The 20,368-nt window shown below is 32.9% G+C and overlaps 1 protein-coding gene and 1 long non-coding RNA gene across 2 annotated transcripts; one reads left to right on the forward strand and one right to left on the reverse strand.

Annotated features, from left to right (window-relative positions):
• Positions 1–8,415: 8,415 nt before the first annotated feature.
• On the forward strand, positions 8,416–9,394 carry LOC123658078. Its single transcript, XR_006743824.1, has 2 exons — positions 8,416–8,599; positions 9,184–9,394. It is a non-coding gene; the product is annotated as an uncharacterized LOC123658078 (long non-coding RNA).
• A 6,958-nt stretch (positions 9,395–16,352) lies between these two features.
• Positions 16,353–19,918, reverse strand: LOC123657541 (glutathione S-transferase 1-1). Its single transcript, XM_045593065.1, has 6 exons — positions 19,861–19,918; positions 19,157–19,355; positions 18,345–18,478; positions 17,418–17,484; positions 16,605–16,808; positions 16,353–16,524 (listed from the first exon to the last, which is right to left on the reverse strand). Exons 2-6 carry the CDS (start codon positions 19,295–19,297, stop codon positions 16,369–16,371), a joined length of 702 nt encoding a protein of 233 aa, XP_045449021.1. The 5' UTR covers positions 19,298–19,355; positions 19,861–19,918; the 3' UTR covers positions 16,353–16,368.
• Positions 19,919–20,368: the final 450 nt, after the last annotated feature.

Raw genomic sequence — 20,368 nt, forward strand, 5'->3', positions numbered from 1 at the left:
GAAGAAGACTAGAAGTAGTTGATTTATTCTTAACGAAACCATGTTTTGTTCATTTAGAAATACTCTTGATATGAGCATATACTTGTTTGTGCATGACTCTTTCGAAAACCTAAGCAAAAAAAACACAATTTAGAAATCGGTCTGTAGTTTTTCACTATATTTTTTGGACCTTTCTTATGTATTAGCGTTACGAATGCAGATTTCCAAATATCAGGCACTATACCGAACTCCAATGACAGTCTGAACAATAATACTAACGGGGTCTTTAATCTTTTTGCACAAGAAACTATAAATAATGGAGGAATATGATCAGGTCCTGCTGATTTACTCAAGACTAAACGCTTAAGAAGTTCAACTACCACATTATCAAGTACTTCAATGTCAGCTATATCTAAGATGACCTCCGATGAAGGTGTAAGATCCGAGAGACATTTTGTGATATTCGTTAGGTTTCTAACTTATTGCAGAATAAATGTTTTCATTTCATTTCCATAAAGTTAAAAAGGCACTTGAAGTTTTTGAAACGTACATAGGAAGTTGAAAACGATTCACGTAGCCTTTGATCATCTTTGCGATTACATATTTTCCTTTTTTTAACTCCACTGTGACTTTGGAAGCTTTTAATTTTAATTTCAATAAAACTATATATAGAGTTAAACTGTATATTATATAATATGATCTAATTTATTTTTGTATTATAACAGATTTATAATTGGTAGAACATACATAATAAAATATATATACGGTCGATTTGAGTAACCTCCTCCTTTTTTTGAAGTCGGTTAAAAAATAGTTCGGCAATCCTTATTTAGCCAATCTTAACCCTTGCAATCAATTCGTAAAATAATGAAATATTATTGTTCATTTCAAACAAAACTATTTAAGAACTGCATCTATGAATCGGGTTGGGCAAACATTTATCACTGCAGCACGCTGAATTGCTCCGACACTGAAGAAGAAATATCAGTCATTAGATACACCAAAAATTAAGATTAAGAATAAACATAATAATTTCAATAATATTATTTAACAGTCATTCTTATTCTTCTATGTATGTATGACAATGCCGCACGTTTATCATCAAGGTCTAAAAAAGGTTCAACGCATTGCAATATATACTGATAGATTGAAATGATTAAAACTTTAACTATGATACAAATTTCCAAATTTGCAAATAAAACACAAACTTACAGGTTTTCCATTCTCTGCACATCTAGGTGGTACATCAATGATGTACCCATTCGTTATCTCAGTGACGCACACAAAACAGATAAGGAGAAGTATTAAGCTTGTTCGAGACATCATTTTGTGTAGCACTTTGCGTGAAGCTCTGGACAGTGGCTAGCGACTGATGCAGAGTGAAGTGGTGATGGTCAATATATACCCACAAAAATGCTTTATAATAATATTTACAAATATTATGGACGCTATTCTTTGTCTTATCACATTAAAAATAAAAAATAATGTGATATTTATATTTTGTAGCAAAAAAGTTAGCACTGAAAAAGTCTCGCGATTTTGTACCTTTTATTTTAATAATTGCTTTAATTTAAATCTTTTAAATTAGCCAGAAAAGGAAGAAGATTTCCATTTGACGTCTTTTAGGTAATTGCATTAGCATCTTAATTTTTTTTAAACCATAAATATTTATTACTAACTTTTGACATTCACTTCACACACACACTTCACTTTAGCCTATCACAGTCCACAGCTGGACATAGGCCTCCACAAGTTTACTCAAAAAATAACGTGAACTCATGTGTTTTGCCCATACTCACCACGCTGGGCAGGCGGGTTGGTGACCGCAGGGTTGGCTTTGTCGCACCGAAGTCGCTCCTGCCCGTCTTCGGCCTGTGTATTTCAAAGTCAGCATTTGGATGGTTATCCCGCCATCGGTCGGATTTTTAACCGACCTCCAAAAAAGGAGGAGATTCTCAATTCGACTGTATTTTATTTTTTATTTTTTATGTATGTTACTTCAGAACACCCAGTCAGGGTGGAGCGATTTCGACAAATTTTCTTTTGATCGAAAGGTGGTGTGTGTCATTTGGTCCCATTTAAATTTATTTGAGATCTAACAACTACTTTTCGAGTTATATCTAATAAGCGATTTTACTTGACGCTTTTTTCGTCGACCTACGTTGTATTATACCGCATAACTTTCTACTGGATGTACCGATTTTGATAATTCTTTTTTGTTAGAAAGGGAATATCTCTAGTTTAGTACCATGATAAGGAAACCAGGATCTGATAATGGGATCTCAGAGAAATTGAGGGAAACTCTCGAAAATCTGCGATAACTTTTTACTGGGTGTACCGATTTTGATAATTTTTAATTTAATCGAAAGCTAATGTTTATCATGTGGTCACATATAAATTTTATGGAGATCTGATAACTACTTTTTGAGTAATCTTTGATAACGCGTCGATGTTATTGAAGTCGGTTTTTTTCGTTTGCTAGCAAACACAATTATTATTAAGTTTCAAGGTGGTAGCTATGGAACTGTATTATCCCCTAGTCACCTCTTACGACACCCACGGGAAGAGAGGGGGTGGCTATTTTCTTTAGTACCGTAGCCACACAGTACTGGATTGGATGGGATGTCTATGTATAGTCTATATATTATGGCTATACAGTGTCTAATATATAGTCTACGTGGTGACTTTTATTATTATTGCAGTTTGCTATTATTATTATATCATTCGCTAGCTATTATATATTTTTATAAATCATTGTAAATAAAATAAAGGTTTTTAATTAAGAATATTGTTATTTTTCTTAATACAGTTTTAAATGCGCAGTAAAATATGAAATTATCAAAATAAAAGATACAAAAACCTGTAACTTTTTCAGTGTTAATTTTTTTTTGCTACAAAATATAAATATCACATTATATTTCATTTTTAATATGATAAGACGAAGAATAGCGTCCATAATATCTGTGAACATTAACATAATGCGTTTATGCAGGTATATATATTGACTGTCGCCACTACACCCTGCATCAGTTGCTAGCCATTACAGTGCTTCACAGTCTTCACGCAAATTGCTACACAAAATGATGTCTCGCACAACCTTAATACTACTCCTTATCTGTTTTGTGTGCGTCGCCGAGATTACAAATGGACACATCATTGATGTACCACCTAGAACTAAATGTGGACTGAAAGGAAAACCTGTAAGTTTGTGTTTTATTTGCAAATGTATAAATGTGTGGCGTAGTTTATGTTTTAGTCATTTAAATCTATCAGCTACCTATATATAGCAATTGGTTGAGCCTTATTTATACTTTGATTTAGTTGGAATGGAAGTTTATTTCCTAGAACACATATACTTGTCTAAGAAGAAATTTATATTCCTTCGATATGATAACACTGTCTTGGCAGGGGTACACAGGGGTAAATTTACTTTACGGTAGGAGGCACCACGTACTTGGTGTTACGGGTGCCGAAAGCCCAAGGCAAGGGCGTAATATATAAAAGAAAAAAAGGGTCAGCCGAAGATGTGCGGAACTGTCATCAGGCCGCAACGGTACTAATTGCGCCCGGGCTACATGAGGAAGAGCCTCCCCTGCAGAGACACGCCCTGTATTTTTTTTATGTATGAAAATACCTTTTTCATACTTAGGTGCATGTGAAACTAAAACGGAACGGAAAAATACACTTTCTATTTCTATAAATATAAGAATGACAATTCAATAATATTATTGAAATTATTATGTGTATTCTTTGTATTAAATTTCGGTGCATCTAATGACTGATATTTCTTTTTCAGTGTCAGAGCAATTCAGTATGCTGCAGTAAGCAATGTTTGCCCACAATTAATAGATGCAGTTCTTAAATAAATTTGTTTGAAATGAATCAAACATTATACTATTTCATTATTTTACGAATTGGGTGGAAGGCTTAAGATTGGATAAGTCAGAAGGGATTGGTAAATATTGTTTATTTTTCGCACCAAATATAAATGTAGAATAATACAAAAATAGGTTAAGTTTTATTTATTATATAATAATTTTACACAGTTAATACAATAAAGTGAAATAAAAAAACCCTTGTGTATTTACTGAAATCAAACTTTATAGCTTCCAAAGTCACGGTGGAACTAGTAGTCATTTAAGCTGACAGTATGCCTCAAATGTCTGAAGGTCAAGTTGCAAACAATATGCATCTCATTGAGTGCGAATAGGACAGAAAATTTTCATGTCGTCTATATATACACACATAGATATGCACACATATCCTCCTTATCCCGTACTATTTTATTTTTTATTTTTATTTTTTTATTATTTAATTATGTCTAATTTGCTTAAAGGTAATATATTTAATTAAGTTCTCTTGTGTAAAATTTGCTTTAGAAATAAATAATGGAAGAGCACACTGGTTCATTGTGGCACAGGCTTTGCCTATCACAAGAACCAGGGAACTCATTATTGTATATAAATATTTGTATGAATAAAGCATTACTATTATTATTAAAAAAATATATAAAAGAATCTTAGAATGATTAAAACAATGTGAAATATAATTTATGACTATATTAAATAATAGAGAGCCCAGAATCGAGCCCTAAGGGATACCCGAGCATATAAACAACGATGATGACGTGTATCAGTTAAGAACCACTGTTTGACATCTATTTGTAATATATGACGAAAACCACCTGTATAGATTTCCTCGGATACCAACCATCTACAGCTTACGCAATAGCATTTTATGATCAATTCTATCAAATGCCTTACTGTAATCTGTGTAGATTACATCTACTTTGTACTGTGTGGCTACGGTACTAAAAAATTTAGCCACCCCCTCTCTTCCCGTGGGTGTCGTAAGAGGCGACTAAGGGATAACACAGTTCCACTACCACATTGGAACTTAAAAAGCCGACCGGTGGCGGGATAACCATCCAACTGCTAGCTTTGAAATACACAGGCCGAAGACGGGCAGCAGCGTCTTCGGTGCGACAAAGCCAGCACCGCGGTCACCAACCCGCCTGCCCAGCGTGGTGACTATGGGCAAAACACATGAGTTCACGCTATTTTTGGCGTAAACTTATGGAGGCCTATGTCCAGCAGTGGACTGTGATAGGCTGTAATGATTGTAACCTTTAGACTTATGTCCTGTTAAAAAATCACTACATAGAAGAAGATTAGAAGTAGTTGATTTATTCTTAACGAAACCATGTTTTGTTCATTTAGAAATACTCTTGATATGAGCATATACTTGTTTGTGCATGACTCTTTCGAAAACCTAAGCAAAAAAACACAATTTAGAAATCGGTCTGTAGTTTTTCACTATATTTTTTGGACCTTTCTTATGTATTAGCGTTACGAATGCAGATTTCCAAATATCAGGCACTATACCGAACTCCAATGACAGTCTGAACAATAATACTAACGGGGTCTTTAATCTTTTTGCACAAGAAACTATAAATAATGGAGGAATATGATCAGGTCCTGCTGATTTACTCAAGACTAAACGCTTAAGAAGTTCAAGTACCACATTATCAAGTACTTCAATGTCAGCTATATCTAAGATGACCTCCGATGAAGGTGTAAGATCCGAGAGACATTTTGTGATATTCGTTAGGTTTCTAACTTATTGCAGAATAAATGTTTTCATTTCATTTCCATAAAGTTAAAAAGGCACTTGAAGTTTTTGAAACGTACATAGGAAGTTGAAAACGAGTCACGTAGCCTTTGATCATCTTTGCGATTACATATTTTCCTTTTTTTAACTCCACTGTGACTTTGGAAGCTTTTAATTTTAATTTCAATAAAACTATATATAGAGTTAAACTGTATATTATATAATATGATCTAATTTGTTTTTTTATTATAACAGATTTATAATTGGTAGAACATACATAATAAAATATATATACGGTCGATTTGAGTAACCTCCTCCTTTTTTTGAAGTCGGTTAAAAAATAGTTCGGTAATCCTTATTTAGCCAATCTTAACCCTTGCAATCAATTCGTAAAATAATGAAATATTATTGTTCATTTCAAACAAAACTATTTAAGAACTGCATCTATGAATCGGGTTGGGCAAACATTTATCACTGCAGCACGCTGAATTGCTCCGACACTGAAGAAGAAATATCAGTCATTAGATACACCAAAAATTAAGATTAAGAATAAACATAATAATTTCAATAATATTATTTAACAGTCATTCTTATTCTTCTATGTATGTATGACAATGCCGCACGTTTATCATCAAGGTCTAAAAAAGGTTCAACGCATTGCAATATATACTGATAGATTGAAATGATTAAAACTTTAACTATGATACAAATTTCCAAATTTGCAAATAAAACACAAACTTACAGGTTTTCCATTCTCTGCACATCTAGGTGGTACATCAATGATGTACCCATTCGTTATCTCAGTGACGCACACAAAACAGATAAGGAGAAGTATTAAGCTTGTTCGAGACATCATTTTGTGTAGCACTTTGCGTGAAGCTCTGGACAGTGGCTAGCGACTGATGCAGAGTGAAGTGGTGATGGTCAATATATACCCACAAAAATGCTTTATAATAATATTTACAAATATTATGGACGCTATTCTTTGTCTTATCACATTAAAAATAAAAAATAATGTGATATTTATATTTTGTAGCAAAAAAGTTAGCACTGAAAAAGTTTCGCGATTTTGTACCTTTTATTTTAATAATTGCTTTAATTTAAATCTTTCAAATTAGCCAGAAAAGGAAGAAGATTTCCATTTGACGTCTTTTAGGTATTTGCAATAGCATCTTAATTTTTTTTAAACCATAAATATTTATTACTAACTTTTGACATTCACTTCACACACACACTTCACTTTAGCCTATCACAGTCCACAGCTGGACATAGGCCTCCACAAGTTTACTCAAAAAATAACGTGAACTCATGTGTTTTGCCCATACTCACCACGCTGGGCAGGCGGGTTGGTGACCGCAGGGTTGGCTTTGTCGCACCGAAGTCGCTCCTGCCCGTCTTCGGCCTGTGTATTTCAAAGTCAGCATTTGGATGGTTATCCCGCCATCGGTCGGATTTTTAACCGACCTCCAAAAAAGGAGGAGATTCTCAATTCGACTGTATTTTATTTTTTATTTTTTATGTATGTTACTTCAGAACACCCAGTCAGGGTGGAGCGATTTCGACAAATTTTCTTTTGATCGAAAGGTGGTGTGTGTCATTTGGTCCCATTTAAATTTATTTGAGATCTAACAACTACTTTTCGAGTTATATCTAATAAGCGATTTTACTTGACGCTTTTTTCGTCGACCTACGTTGTATTATACCGCATAACTTTCTACTGGATGTACCGATTTTGATAATTCTTTTTTGTTAGAAAGGGGATATCTCTAGTTTAGTACCATGATAAGGAAACCAGGATCTGATAATGGGATCTCAGAGAAATTGAGGGAAACTCTCGAAAATCTGCGATAACTTTTTACTGGGTGTACCGATTTTGATAATTTAATTAATTTTTAATTTAATCGAAAGCTAATGTTTATCATGTGGTCACATATAAATTTTATGGAGATCTGATAACTACTTTTTGAGTAATCTTTGATAACGCGTCGATGTTATTGAAGTCGGTTTTTTTCGTTTGCTAGCAAACACAATTATTATTAAGTTTCAAGGTGGTAGCTATAAATAAATAAATAAATAAATATTTGCACAATACACACACGGTCGTCTGTTCCTAAAGTAAGCAACTTAATGCTTGTGTTATAGGTTACAGCCGACTGGTATATAGCTACATATTTTTTTTTTCGATAAACATACTTATAAATAATACATATATAAATATATAAATAAATATTTATATTACACCCAGACTCGGGGTGGGAATCGAACCCACAACCCTCGGAGCAGAAAGCAGGGTCACTACAAACTGCGCCAACGGGCTAGTCAAACGGGCTATGGAACTGTGTTATCCCCTAGTCGCCTCTTACGACACCCACGGGAAGAGAGGGGGTGGCTATTTTCTTTAGTACCGTAGTCACACAGTACTGGATTGGATGGGATGTCTATGTATAGTCTATATATTATGGCTATACAGTGTCTAATATATAGTCTACGTGGTGACTTTTATTATTATTGCAGTTTGCTATTATTATTATATCATTCGCTAGCTATTATATATTTTTATAAATCATTGTAAATAAAATAAAGGTTTTTAATTAAGAATATTGTTATTTTTCTTAATACAGTTTTAAATGCGCAGTAAAATATGAAATTATCAAAATAAAAGATACAAAAACTTGTTACTTTTTCAGTGTTAATTTTTTTGCTACAAGATATAAATATCACATTATATTTCATTTTTAATATGATAAGACAAAGAATAGCGTCCATAATATCTGTAAACATTAAAATAATGCGTTTATGCGGGTGTATATATTGACTGTCGCCACTACACCCTGCATCAGTCGCTAGCCATTACAGTGCTTCACAGTCTTTACGCAAATTGCTACACAAAATGATGTCTCGCACAAGCTTAATACTTCTCCTTATCTGTTTTGTGTGCGTCGCCGAGATTACAAGTGGGTTCATCATTGGTGCACTACTTACAACTAAATGTGCACAGAAAGGAATACCTGTAAGTTTGTGTTTTATTTGCAAATTCATAAATGTGTGTCGTAGTTTATGTTTTAGTCATTTAAATCTATCAGCTACCTATATATAGCAATTGGTTGAGCCTTATTTATACTTTGATGTTAAACTTCCTAGAACACATATACTTATCTAAGAAGAAATTTACATTCCTTCGATATGATGTGCACTGTCTTGGCAGAGACACAGGGGTAAATTTACTTTACGGTAGGGGGCATCAGGTAGGTACTTGGTGTTACGGATGCAGAAAGCCCAAGGCAAGGGCGTAAAATATAAAAGAACAAAAGGGTCAGCCGAAGATGTGCGGAACTGTCATCAGGCCGCAACGGTACTAATTGCGCCCGGGCTACATGGGCAAGAGCCACCCCTGCAGAGACACGCCCTATATTTTTTTTATACATTAAAATACCTTTTTCATACTTAGGTGCATGTGAAATAAAACGGAACGGAAAAATACACTTTCTATTTCTATAAATATAAGAATGAGTATTCAATAATATTATTGAAATTATTATGTGTATTCTTTGTATTAATTTTCGGTGCATCTAATGACTGATATTTCTTTTTCAGTGTCAGAGCAATTTAGTATGCTGCAGTAAGCAATGTTCGCCCACAATTCATAGATGCAGTTCTTAAATAAATTTGTTTGAAATGAATCAAACATTTATACTATTTCATTATTTTACGAATTGGGTGGAAGGCTAAGATTGGATAAGTCAGAAGGGATTGGTAAATATTGTTTATTTTTCGCACCAAATATAAATGTAGAATAATACAAAAATAGGTTAAGTTATATTTATTATATAATAATTTTACTCAGTTAATACAATAAAGTGAAATAAAAAAACCCTTGTGTATTTACTGAAATCAAACTTTATAGCTTCCAAAGTCACGGTGGAACTAAAAAGAGGAAAATCTGCAATCATAAAGATGATCGGAGGCCACGTGACTTGTTCCTAACTTCTTTATATTCATAATTCGTTCGTAGTAGAAAAATAGCGGCGTCTTGAAGTTTAATCAATATAATAGTACTCATAGGACGCCTAAGTACTATCATATTGGATCAAAATCATAGAAGGGTCAAATTCTGTGAGGTATAAAATTCAGAAACCTTTTTTTTGTATTGATTCAATCTTGTTAATGTAAACGTTAAAAAGGAGAAATAATGAGACCCATATACAACAAGCACATACACATACTTCGTACAGAGCTTTAAAAATATAAAACTTTGATAGGAGAGATGCTCCAGTTCGATTAAATCATTTAAATATATGGGATATTCAGTTTGCTATCAGGTCGCACCTCGATTAACTCATTCTTTCACTATGCCATATTGCCGACCATTATGCTGCTTTGATAGTAGGTGAAAGAAAGAAGTTTTTGATGATTTCTAGCAAGAAAAAAGATTTTTAATACTTTAACATTCCTCCGACAAATATAAAAGTAAGCAAAGACTTTCTAATCATTTGAATTACTGAATTAATGTAGTTTTAGGATCGCAGTGTATTCAATATTATGATTTCACATTTTTTCTGTAATTACACGCTAAATTGAGGAAGGTTAGGTTAGGGAGACATGAACCATGATTTGTGCGGGAGACATGATCAGTGGTTCAATTGCCCCTCGGGTAAGTTTTGCAGAAAACTTATTATTCTATTATATAACATTAGCTTTTACCCGCGGCTTCACTAGCATTGATTTTTTTTAAATAAAAAGTATCATATGTTACTTTTAATACCTCCAAGATTATATAAAATTTCACGATGATCGGTTAAGTAGTTTTCACGTGAAAGCGTCACAAGCAAACTTACACTCACATTTATAACATTAGTAGGGATAATATGTACACATGCGACAAGATGTGGTGTAGTTTTAGCAAGCGAGAAATCGAGGTATCTTTGACTGGTAACTTCTACTGAAAGAAGAACTCTGGTTATAAGGGAAAAAGTTTAAGGAAAAAAAAAAAAATTTTCAGGATAATAATAATAACAACAAAGCTTTATTTATTCCATACATGTCCGAATTACTTAGTCCGAATTATTTAAATATAAATAATACTGGAAGAATCAGTAAAAATATCAAATTATCATAATCATTGTAGCTATAAATAATAAATTTGATTTTTCATTATTACTTATACAACCAATCAATACATTCAATCAATTCATATTTGCAAATAATAATATATAATATCATGCTAACTATCATTATTTTACCAAACAATTATAAATAATTACCAAACAGTTGTATACATTAACAAAAAGTTATACTATAGAAATATTAATACTACCTATCTTTTTAATAATATTTTGTAGCAAATAAATATGACATTTGGTTTTTACAATTTCTCATACAATTAATCAATATATTCAATCAGTGCATGTTTTTATGTTTTATTTTTTTTTTTGTTTTTATACAATCATACATATTAATAGCAATTTTTACCAACCATCGATTCCAGTTACAACTAACAAGCAAAGCAATAACAATATCATACTAACTATCACTACTTTTACAAATCAATTATAATTATAGTTATAGCTCAGTTACGTAAATTTACAATAAATTTCATTATATACTATTTTTTTTTTTAGTATATTGCCATTTTGCGATTGCCTTTTACAAATTTTCATACAGTTCATTAGTATCTTTTTTTTTCATTTAGCAACTATCTACTATGTATATAAATTATGTGGAGACCCCCTTCGGGTAAAAGCCTCCTCCAAAGACTGCTAAAAGTCTTTCGTCTTTTGCTATCTCAATTCAGTTTTGTCTGTATTTCTTTGGAGGGTTATGGCCGGACTCTCCCACGGTGACCGGCCGTACTGGAAGATACAGATGTGGAGGGCCTGTCTGTGGCTGCTATTTTTCAGGAAAATAGGCGAAAAATAACGTCTGCAGATGGTCGTAATAAATATGCAACAGTCAAAAAAAAATCAACGAAAGAGAAACTAAAAAAGAGAAAACTACAAAATAAATTTACGGAATCTGAAGATGGTGTAATTCCTGACGCTGATAGCAGTAAAGATGATTTGAATGAAGGGCTAAAGTTCGATAACCGTTGGTATTGTTTTATATGCAAAACAGACCTAGTATTAGATATATGACTCTGTATTTCGTGCAAGAGATATGTTCACTTAAATGTCATGAATGCGCAAACTAAGAACAGTTGATTTTTTATATATTGATCTCTTTAGTGACCTGTTATATTATGTAAGTCTAAAATGCCATTTTACTGTTGAATTTTAGTTTAGGAGGGCGTAAATTATAAGACAGGTACATATAAAATTATGGTACGAGAAAACCCACCGCGGGACACTGTCCAAATCTAAAAACAAATTCTGGAGCAGAAACCATGATCAGATCTATCTTCCTGAAATTTATCCTTATGTTTGGTAATGTTACAGTTCACCATCTGAACTACTTTTTGGCGAAAATACAATTTTTTCTAATGTCGGCGTTCAGCAAGGAGACCCACTAGGTTCGGCTCTTTTTAGTCTAGGTATCCACAAATGTATCTCAAATTTAAAATCAAAATTGAACATATGGTACCTAGATGATAGAACCATAGGAGATAAAGTGGACGATGTCGTTGAAGACTTAATCAAAATTAAAAACGAGTTTGATAAAATTGGTCTCAAATTAAATTTTTCGAAATGTGAAAATTTTTTTACAGATATTCTATCACTTTCCAAAATTAATTTGGCAACGGAATTATTTAATAAAATTGCTCCTAATTTAAAAATACTTCAAAGAAGTACACTTTGTCTTCTAGGTGCACCACTTTTTGATGAAGGCATACAGCCAATTTTGGATAATAAAATTAAAATGTTTGTTGAAAACACTGACAAATTTGGCGATCTAAATTCTCATATTGCCTACACTATATTAAAATATTGTCTATTTGTCCCAAAATTAATGTATATTTTACGCGCAAGCCCAATTTGGAAATTTCCTGGAATGACCGAAAAACATGATGCCACTTTAAAAAATTCATTAGAAAAAATTCTAAATTTATCTTTTGATGAAAATTCATGGACCCAAGCTACTTTACCAATAACAGGTGGTGGCATCGGCGTGAGAAAAATTTCTAGTGTCGCTCTTCCTGCGTTTCTTGCTTCTGCGCATAGTATCAAGGGTTTATGTTCTGACATCTTAAAATCTAAATCAGTCCAAATTACAGATGCTACAGATGCAATAGAAAACTGGAAGTTAATGTGTCCTAATGGCGATATCCCGAAGGACGTACAAAACAAAAACTTTGGGATATACCGATAGTTCACAATACTCATATAAGTTTGACGCAAAATCTTACAAGTGACAAAAACCGTGCCAGGCTTTCTAGCTGTGTCAAATAAAGAGTCAGGTCACTGGTTACACGCAATGCCGTCAAAAAATCTTGGGACACTTTTAGACAATGAAAGTTTTAGAATTGCTCTCGGTCTCCGGTTGGGAGCTCCACTGTGCTTTGAACACAGATGTCCGTGCGGAAAAGAGGTCGATTCTTTCGGACTACACGGCCTTTCCTGTAACAAGAGTTCAGGTAGGTTTTCCCGCCACGGTTCCCTAAACGATACCATAAAAAGAGCTCTTGCCACCATCGACGTTCCTGCTCTTATCGAGCCAACTGGAATTAGTCGCAATGATGGTAAGAGACCTGATGGATTGACGTTGGTTCCCTGGGAAAGGGGACGGGCGCTTTTGTGGGACGCAACCTGCGTTGACACACTTGCTTCGTCTCATGTCAGGGAAACAGCCTTAAAAGCGGGAGCCGCAGCGGAAAAAGCTGAAACGACTAAACGGCACAAATATTCGTCACTAATTCCAAATTACATCTTTGTGCCGTTTGCAGTCGAAACGCTTGGACCTTGGAGTAGCAGTGCTAAAAATTTTTTAAATGAAATAACACCTCGCCTTATTGCCTCCACTGGTGACAAGAGGGCTGGTGCATTTTGTGCCCAGAGAATCGGCATAGCGATTCAACGAGGAAATGCTGCCAGTATTCTTGGCACAATTCCACGCGGACATTATTTATACCAAAACTATCTGTAAATATTTTAGTTCTTAAGTTGTGAATTGAAAATATGTATACTATTTTGTATAAATAAAACTTAGAACACTTGAAAAAATAAATAAATGCATAAATATTTAAAGAAACAACCGATGAGTCACCATCTTCGTCACCATCTTGGATCGCTTACCGCACTTTGTCTTCATCCTGTTATTACGATTTTTATAGTATTATCTTGTTTGAAATACATTTATTACAAGTTACAGTTATTTATAAATATTTGGTATGACACCGATTCGTTTGACTTTATTGGAGTTAATTCTATAGGGGGAGAAAATGGTTACGTATGTGCAATAAAATTTTGCCTTTTAGAAAACATATTACGCAGGTAGTAGGTACCTACGTAGTGCTACTTATAGTAATAGTAGGTATAGTAGTTTAAAACAGCAAAATATTTATTGATTGTAGTGAAATACTTATTTTTCTACCCACTTGACAAAAGAACTTGATTAGTTTTATCTCTGTTATGTTGTTATATTATCTAATCGTAATTTTAGTTGAGATTAATATCCTTATTTAGTTACTAATTTTAAATGAGTAATTTTAAATAAGGATATAAATTAGTAGATGAACTAGCTGAAACACGCTTCATAATTTATTGAAATTCCCAAAGGTTTTGATATAACTAGTAGTTGATGCATCTGCAAATTTTTTTAGCCTCTAGAACCGCTCTCATTCAACCCATTCCAAAATTAAAATTAAAAAATAAACACTAAGTTCACCCTACTTTTGGATATAGTGTATTTATCGGATAACGGACTTAGAAATCGGAGCAGTACTAGCATACTATACTTACAGCGCACAATTACTATCTAATTAATTGCGTTTATTTAGACACATTTACGGGTTTTCGGGAAATATGTATACATGTCAATACAATAACTTTTTACTATATGCATGTTAACGCTTTATCTTGTTATTAAATTTTTGGACAGAATGGAAATTTTTTATCTTAAACTACAATAACAAACTCTAAAGATTAGAAGGGAAAAAACAACTAGAATTCGTGTAACAAAAGTATGTATGTATTCTTTAAGATCTACTATTAATATTAACGGTATTACTTTAATAGGTGCTTTTCATAGAGCTAAAATTATTAGTAACTAGCTGTGCCCGCGACTTCGTCCGCGTGAAATAGTGACTTTAGACAGCATTGTTTGGATGCATTTTTTGGTTTATTTTGGACATCATATTCATCATTACAGTCCATATAGCACAAAATCGAACCCGTTAACAGCAGCTTCAATCGGCTTTAGTAAATATAATTCGGTCATTGCAGTGCGAAAACTAATAATGTCAAACAATCTATTAGACATGGCACCAATATATAAGGAAAATGATTTGTTAATGTAGGCAAGGTTAATGGATTTTCCATTAGTTTTTAAGTCCATCTAAAGGTTGGTGTTTAGTGTGTTAAAATAGTTGTAGCATATTATTATTAGTACCTATGTACATTAAGAGTTTAGTAGATTATCTAGAGATAATAAGTAATTCACCAATGATAAAAAATAATAAGGGTTTGTTGATATAAAATTTATAACCAAATTAGAAATTTTCGTAATAAAATGTCTTCAATAATCTCCGATTTGGTAACCTAAATAATTAAGTTCATCTTAAATAATACATTTATATCTATATAAAACTAAAATAGGTTAAAAAGTAATTAAAAATTATTTACGGTTTAGAAATAATAAGCGAAGTTATCGCGCAATACAAATACCTAAAATATGTGGAGTTGAAAACTTATTTTCTTTTTAAGCCAGCTAAAAAGTTTTCAAGTTAAGCATTTAGCAAAATAAAATATCAAAACAAAAACTTGAAACTTTTTCATTGTTCAATTTTTTTTTTGCTACAAGAAACAATAACAAAACAAAGAATACCATCCTGTAGTGTGGAATATTTGTAACGGAGTCCAACATAATATCTGTGAACATCAAATCAATGCATGCGGGTGTATAACAGTATTTGAAGCACATATATTGACTGTCGCCAGTCCACCCTGCATCAGTCGGTAACCGCTATCAGTGTCTTACACAAATTGCTACACAAAATGGCTCGCACAAGCTTAATATTTCTGTTTATATGTTTTGTATGCGTCACTGAGTTTTCAAATGGATTTCTCATTAAAGGAAGAAGTGAACAAGGTGTTTTTACGAGAGAAATACAAGTGCCAAAAGATGAAGTCCTGGACAATAAACTCGGCTTAGAGCAAGAAGTACCCCTAGAAGTCACAGTCAACAAAAAATGTGCAGAGATAGGCCAATTTGTAAGTTTGGGTTCTATTTTGCAAAATTTAAAATGTTTATTGTAGTTTAAATTTTAATCATTTAAGTCTATCTGTAAAGTTGGCAAATACAACTATTTGTATACATATATATGTGAAATAATTTGCATACCTTCGATACGATAGCGTTGACTTGACAAAGACATATCCTTTGCCTCATACAACTATTTAAAAAAAAAAATAAACAGCAAAATACACTTTATTTTAAATATCAAGATGACTATTAAATAAATTATTAAGGTTGTTATGTGATTTATAAGTCTTAAATTTTGATGTATCTAATGACTGATTTTTTTTTCAGTGTATGAATCATAAAGATTGCTGCACTAATTCATGTTTGGGATACATGAAGAGATGCGTTTCTTAAATAAAAAATTGTTGAAATGAATCCAATATTACATTATTTATTTATTTTACGAATCGGATGAATAGGATGGTTAAGATTGGACAAATCAGGAGGATTCTCTGCGAAATACTGGATTTCAGTCATAGCGTCCTTGGAAATTTTCCATAATTCGGGATAATTTTTCTTAAAATTATTATACCAGTTATAAATCTGGAAAAATATAAAATAAGTTTAATGATATTATATAATAATGTTATAAAATGACTACAATAAAATTAAATGAAATGTACCTTTGTGTATTTACTGAAATCATAGTTAATGGCTTCCAAAGTCATAGTAGAATTAAAAAGAGGAAAATCTGCAATCGTTAGATGATTAGAGGCCACGTGACTTGTTCCCAACTTCTTTAAATACGTTTCAAAAACTTCCAGAGCCATTGTAACTTTCTTGAGTCCTAAATCTGTACGTTTATAGTCGAAAAATATCGGCGCCATCTAAGTACGTAATAGAAATAATAAAAGAGTAAAGGCATCTATCCTTAAACATCATATAGAGATTAAGGAAGTAACTCAAAATAACCTATATTACACGAGGAAAAGAACTGATACGTTAATATATTTAGATAAACGTTTTAACAAGTTGTTTTTAACATTGTTTTTAAACGTTTACGCTAATTTCACTAATTATTTTGAAACACCTTTTAATGAAACAACGAGAGGACCATGTGATCATGGTTACTGTAAAGTATCCGAAATGTCGGGCATATAAAACCTAAATAACAAAAAACTAATAAATCGCGATAAAATTCGGAAAAGTAGTTTCATTATAAAGTTGTTTTTAAGTTTTACAAATATACCTATACGTTATAGGTAAATTTAAAGTTCTCGTCACGTGTAAACAAACAGTAATAAGATAAATATATTTATAGGTCATTGAACGTAACTCAAAACAGTGAAAGTGCTTGATTTCTAACTGAACGGTTTTTCCGTGATGTGACTAAAAATGTCTTAGTGACAAACATTTTACCCGTCACAAATGTATGAAAACAATAAGATGAAGATGTAGCAATAAGATAGTAATTATATTGTATTACTAACTCTTACCGTGTATGCAGATATATTAGCATAATATGTTGAAAGATTGAAACAAAGTCGATGATTCACGATCGCCCTAAAACAATGTTTACAATTATTTATTAGCTTGGCAGCAGATATGCATCAAAAACATCAAAATTTCAAAATATAATCTAACTAAATACTAAAAAGCAAGTGGTGATTAATAAATTAAGCTGTTTACGGTTTTATTTTGTGAGAAATGGCAAGAAAAAATTCTGCTGCATAACGTTTCAGCCTGTAATATCCCACTACTGAGCATAAGCCTCTTTCCCCATGTAGGAGAAGGATCAGAGCTTAATCCACGACGCTGCTCCAATGCGGGTTGGCAGATATATTCCCTACTATAAGTCACGATCGCTATCAGGTGTACATGATAACAACCGGGACCGACGGCTTAACGTGCTCTCCGAGGCACGGTGGGGAGACCCACAAGGACTGCACAAACACCCAGACCACGGCAAACACCTGTATGGCCACTACAAATGTTTGTCATGTGCGGGGATCGAACCTGAAACCGCCAGCGCAACAGATACAATCCATGGCTGTAACCGTTGCGCCAACGCGGCGCAACTGCTGCATAAATGTATGAAAAATTGAATATAAATATTGACTATTAGGATCAGCTATTATGGCTATATTAATATAATAATATTACTTGAGCGATATTTGGGACACAACAATAATAAGTATTAAATAATCCACAGATTTTACGTAGCAATGCTATTAGGTGGTCATTAGGTCAGGTCATTAGGTTAGTAGTGTCGAAGAATCCTAATCGGTCAGTAGGTACATCAGATATAAACGGCCTAAATCTGGACAAAAAGATCGCAATTTTATATTTGTTTAGTATGTTAGATAGTCCCCTGCGAACTTTTAATAAAAATTATTATTATAGTAAGATAGAAGTGTTTTAACCGTAATTTAGGATCCTGCGGGTATAGATCTGAAGTTGGCTTATAACTGTCGCAAATATATTGCAATATAGCATTGCTTTCGCTTAGAAAAAAACCTTCATCGTCTAACACAGGAATTTCTTTTTGGGGATTCATCTGAAAACAAAAGATAAATAGTTAAAATGACATGATACATAAAAAATTTACTAGTGGTCGCCAAGTGGTCGAAATTCCACCATGAATAATAATATAAATTATAAGTTTGAATATTATTGACGTTTCGTTGTCAAAGACTGCACTTCTGTAATAATAAACAAAAGAGTGTGTGTCAAATACATGGTAGTGTTCGTAATGTTTTTTTTTTTTTTTAATTTATTTAATAAAAACAAAATTAGTATTCTGTAGTACTCTCTCTAGTACAGTCTCTATATAAACTATAAGTGTGCTTCATACTCCGCCGCCCGCGCAATTTCCATAAAAAGGGGTACAAAGTTTTTGCTTCACGTATATTATTATATAGATTAATACTAAGAAAAAATAAATAATCTAAGTACATAATTTTGATGTATATATAATTGTTTTTTCTCGCAAGCGAAAAAAACCGACTTGCAATTATATGCAAGTATATGTAGTTATTAAAAATCAGGTTCTAACACACACGTTTGTATCTGGGTACATTGAACTTTCATCGAAGAAAAAGTTACATCATTGTAATGCGCTCCTTTAAGTATTTGTCAAAATAACTTAGGTAATATGAGACCTTCCCACCGCAAACAGCTGTCTATGTCTGTTACTAACAGCTGTCTATTAAATTTAGTAAAATTTATACCTTACCTGTGCATATTCCGGAGTCATGTGCTCACCTCTGCCATAATCAACATTTATCAGTTCGAAGGGGACGTCTAAATATTTTAAAGCTTGTCTGACGGATAACGATGGCGGGCCATCTGATACAGCGTATAGTTTGAGCACCATTGTCAGCAATTTTTTTAAATAATAAGTAGCTGAACCGGCGCCCTTCGGACCGCTATTTCTGTTTGTAAATATATTGAGATGTTTTTTAAATTTTCCTTGTTCAGACAATAACGAACGCAAATTAAAAGAACGTACACATATGCGGGTACATATATTTCGGTGACTTATTTCTTTAAATTACTGTTATCTGTCAGTTGGAGAAACTATGTTGACTGAAAAGTATTAATTTCAAACAAATAGCTATGAAATACACAGGCCGAAAACGGGCTGCAGCGTCTTCGGTGTGACAAAGCCAGCCCTGCGGTCACCAACCCGCCTGCCCAGCGTGGTGACTATGGGCAAATCACATGAGTTCATTCCATTTTTGGAGCGAACTTGTGGAGGCCTATATCTAGCAGTGGACTGTATTAGGCTGAAGTCAGCCATGAAATACCTAACTATTAAAAGATAGCTCTGTATTTTAATACATAAACTATAAAAACGTTACGTTATCTAGCAATTAATTTAAATAAATTAACCAATATTAAAAACTCATCTACGACAGCAAAAAATATCGTACTTACCTTAATAAACACTACACACAGTACGAGTGTCTAAGAGTCACGACGAAACATAACTAGTACAATCACTTGCCCTTGGTGTCATATTTTGGACCTCTCGTATTTTATCTAAAGAAATATTTAAGAATGCAAGAATTACTTACTACATGTAAAATAATTGTGTTTGCTCGTAAAATAAAACTAACTAAACTAACCGACTTCAGTTACGTCGACAGGTAACAACGTAAGTAGACGAAAAAAATGAACAAACGTACTAGTCATCACTTCGATTTTTGAAAGTTTCCCACGATTTCTCTGGGATCCCATCATCAGATCCTGGTTTCTTTATCATGGTACCACACTTCGAATATCTCCTTTCCAACTAAAAAAGAATTATCAAAATCGGATCATAAACGACGAAGCTATCCCCGAACATACCTACATTAAAAAAAAAAAAAAAAAAAAAAAAAAAAAATATATATATATATATATATATATATATATATATATGTGTGTATATATATATGTGTGT

The sequence above is a fragment of the Melitaea cinxia genome, chromosome 11 (genome assembly GCF_905220565.1).
Source record: "Melitaea cinxia chromosome 11, ilMelCinx1.1, whole genome shotgun sequence".
Taxonomy (NCBI): domain Eukaryota; kingdom Metazoa; phylum Arthropoda; class Insecta; order Lepidoptera; family Nymphalidae; genus Melitaea; species Melitaea cinxia.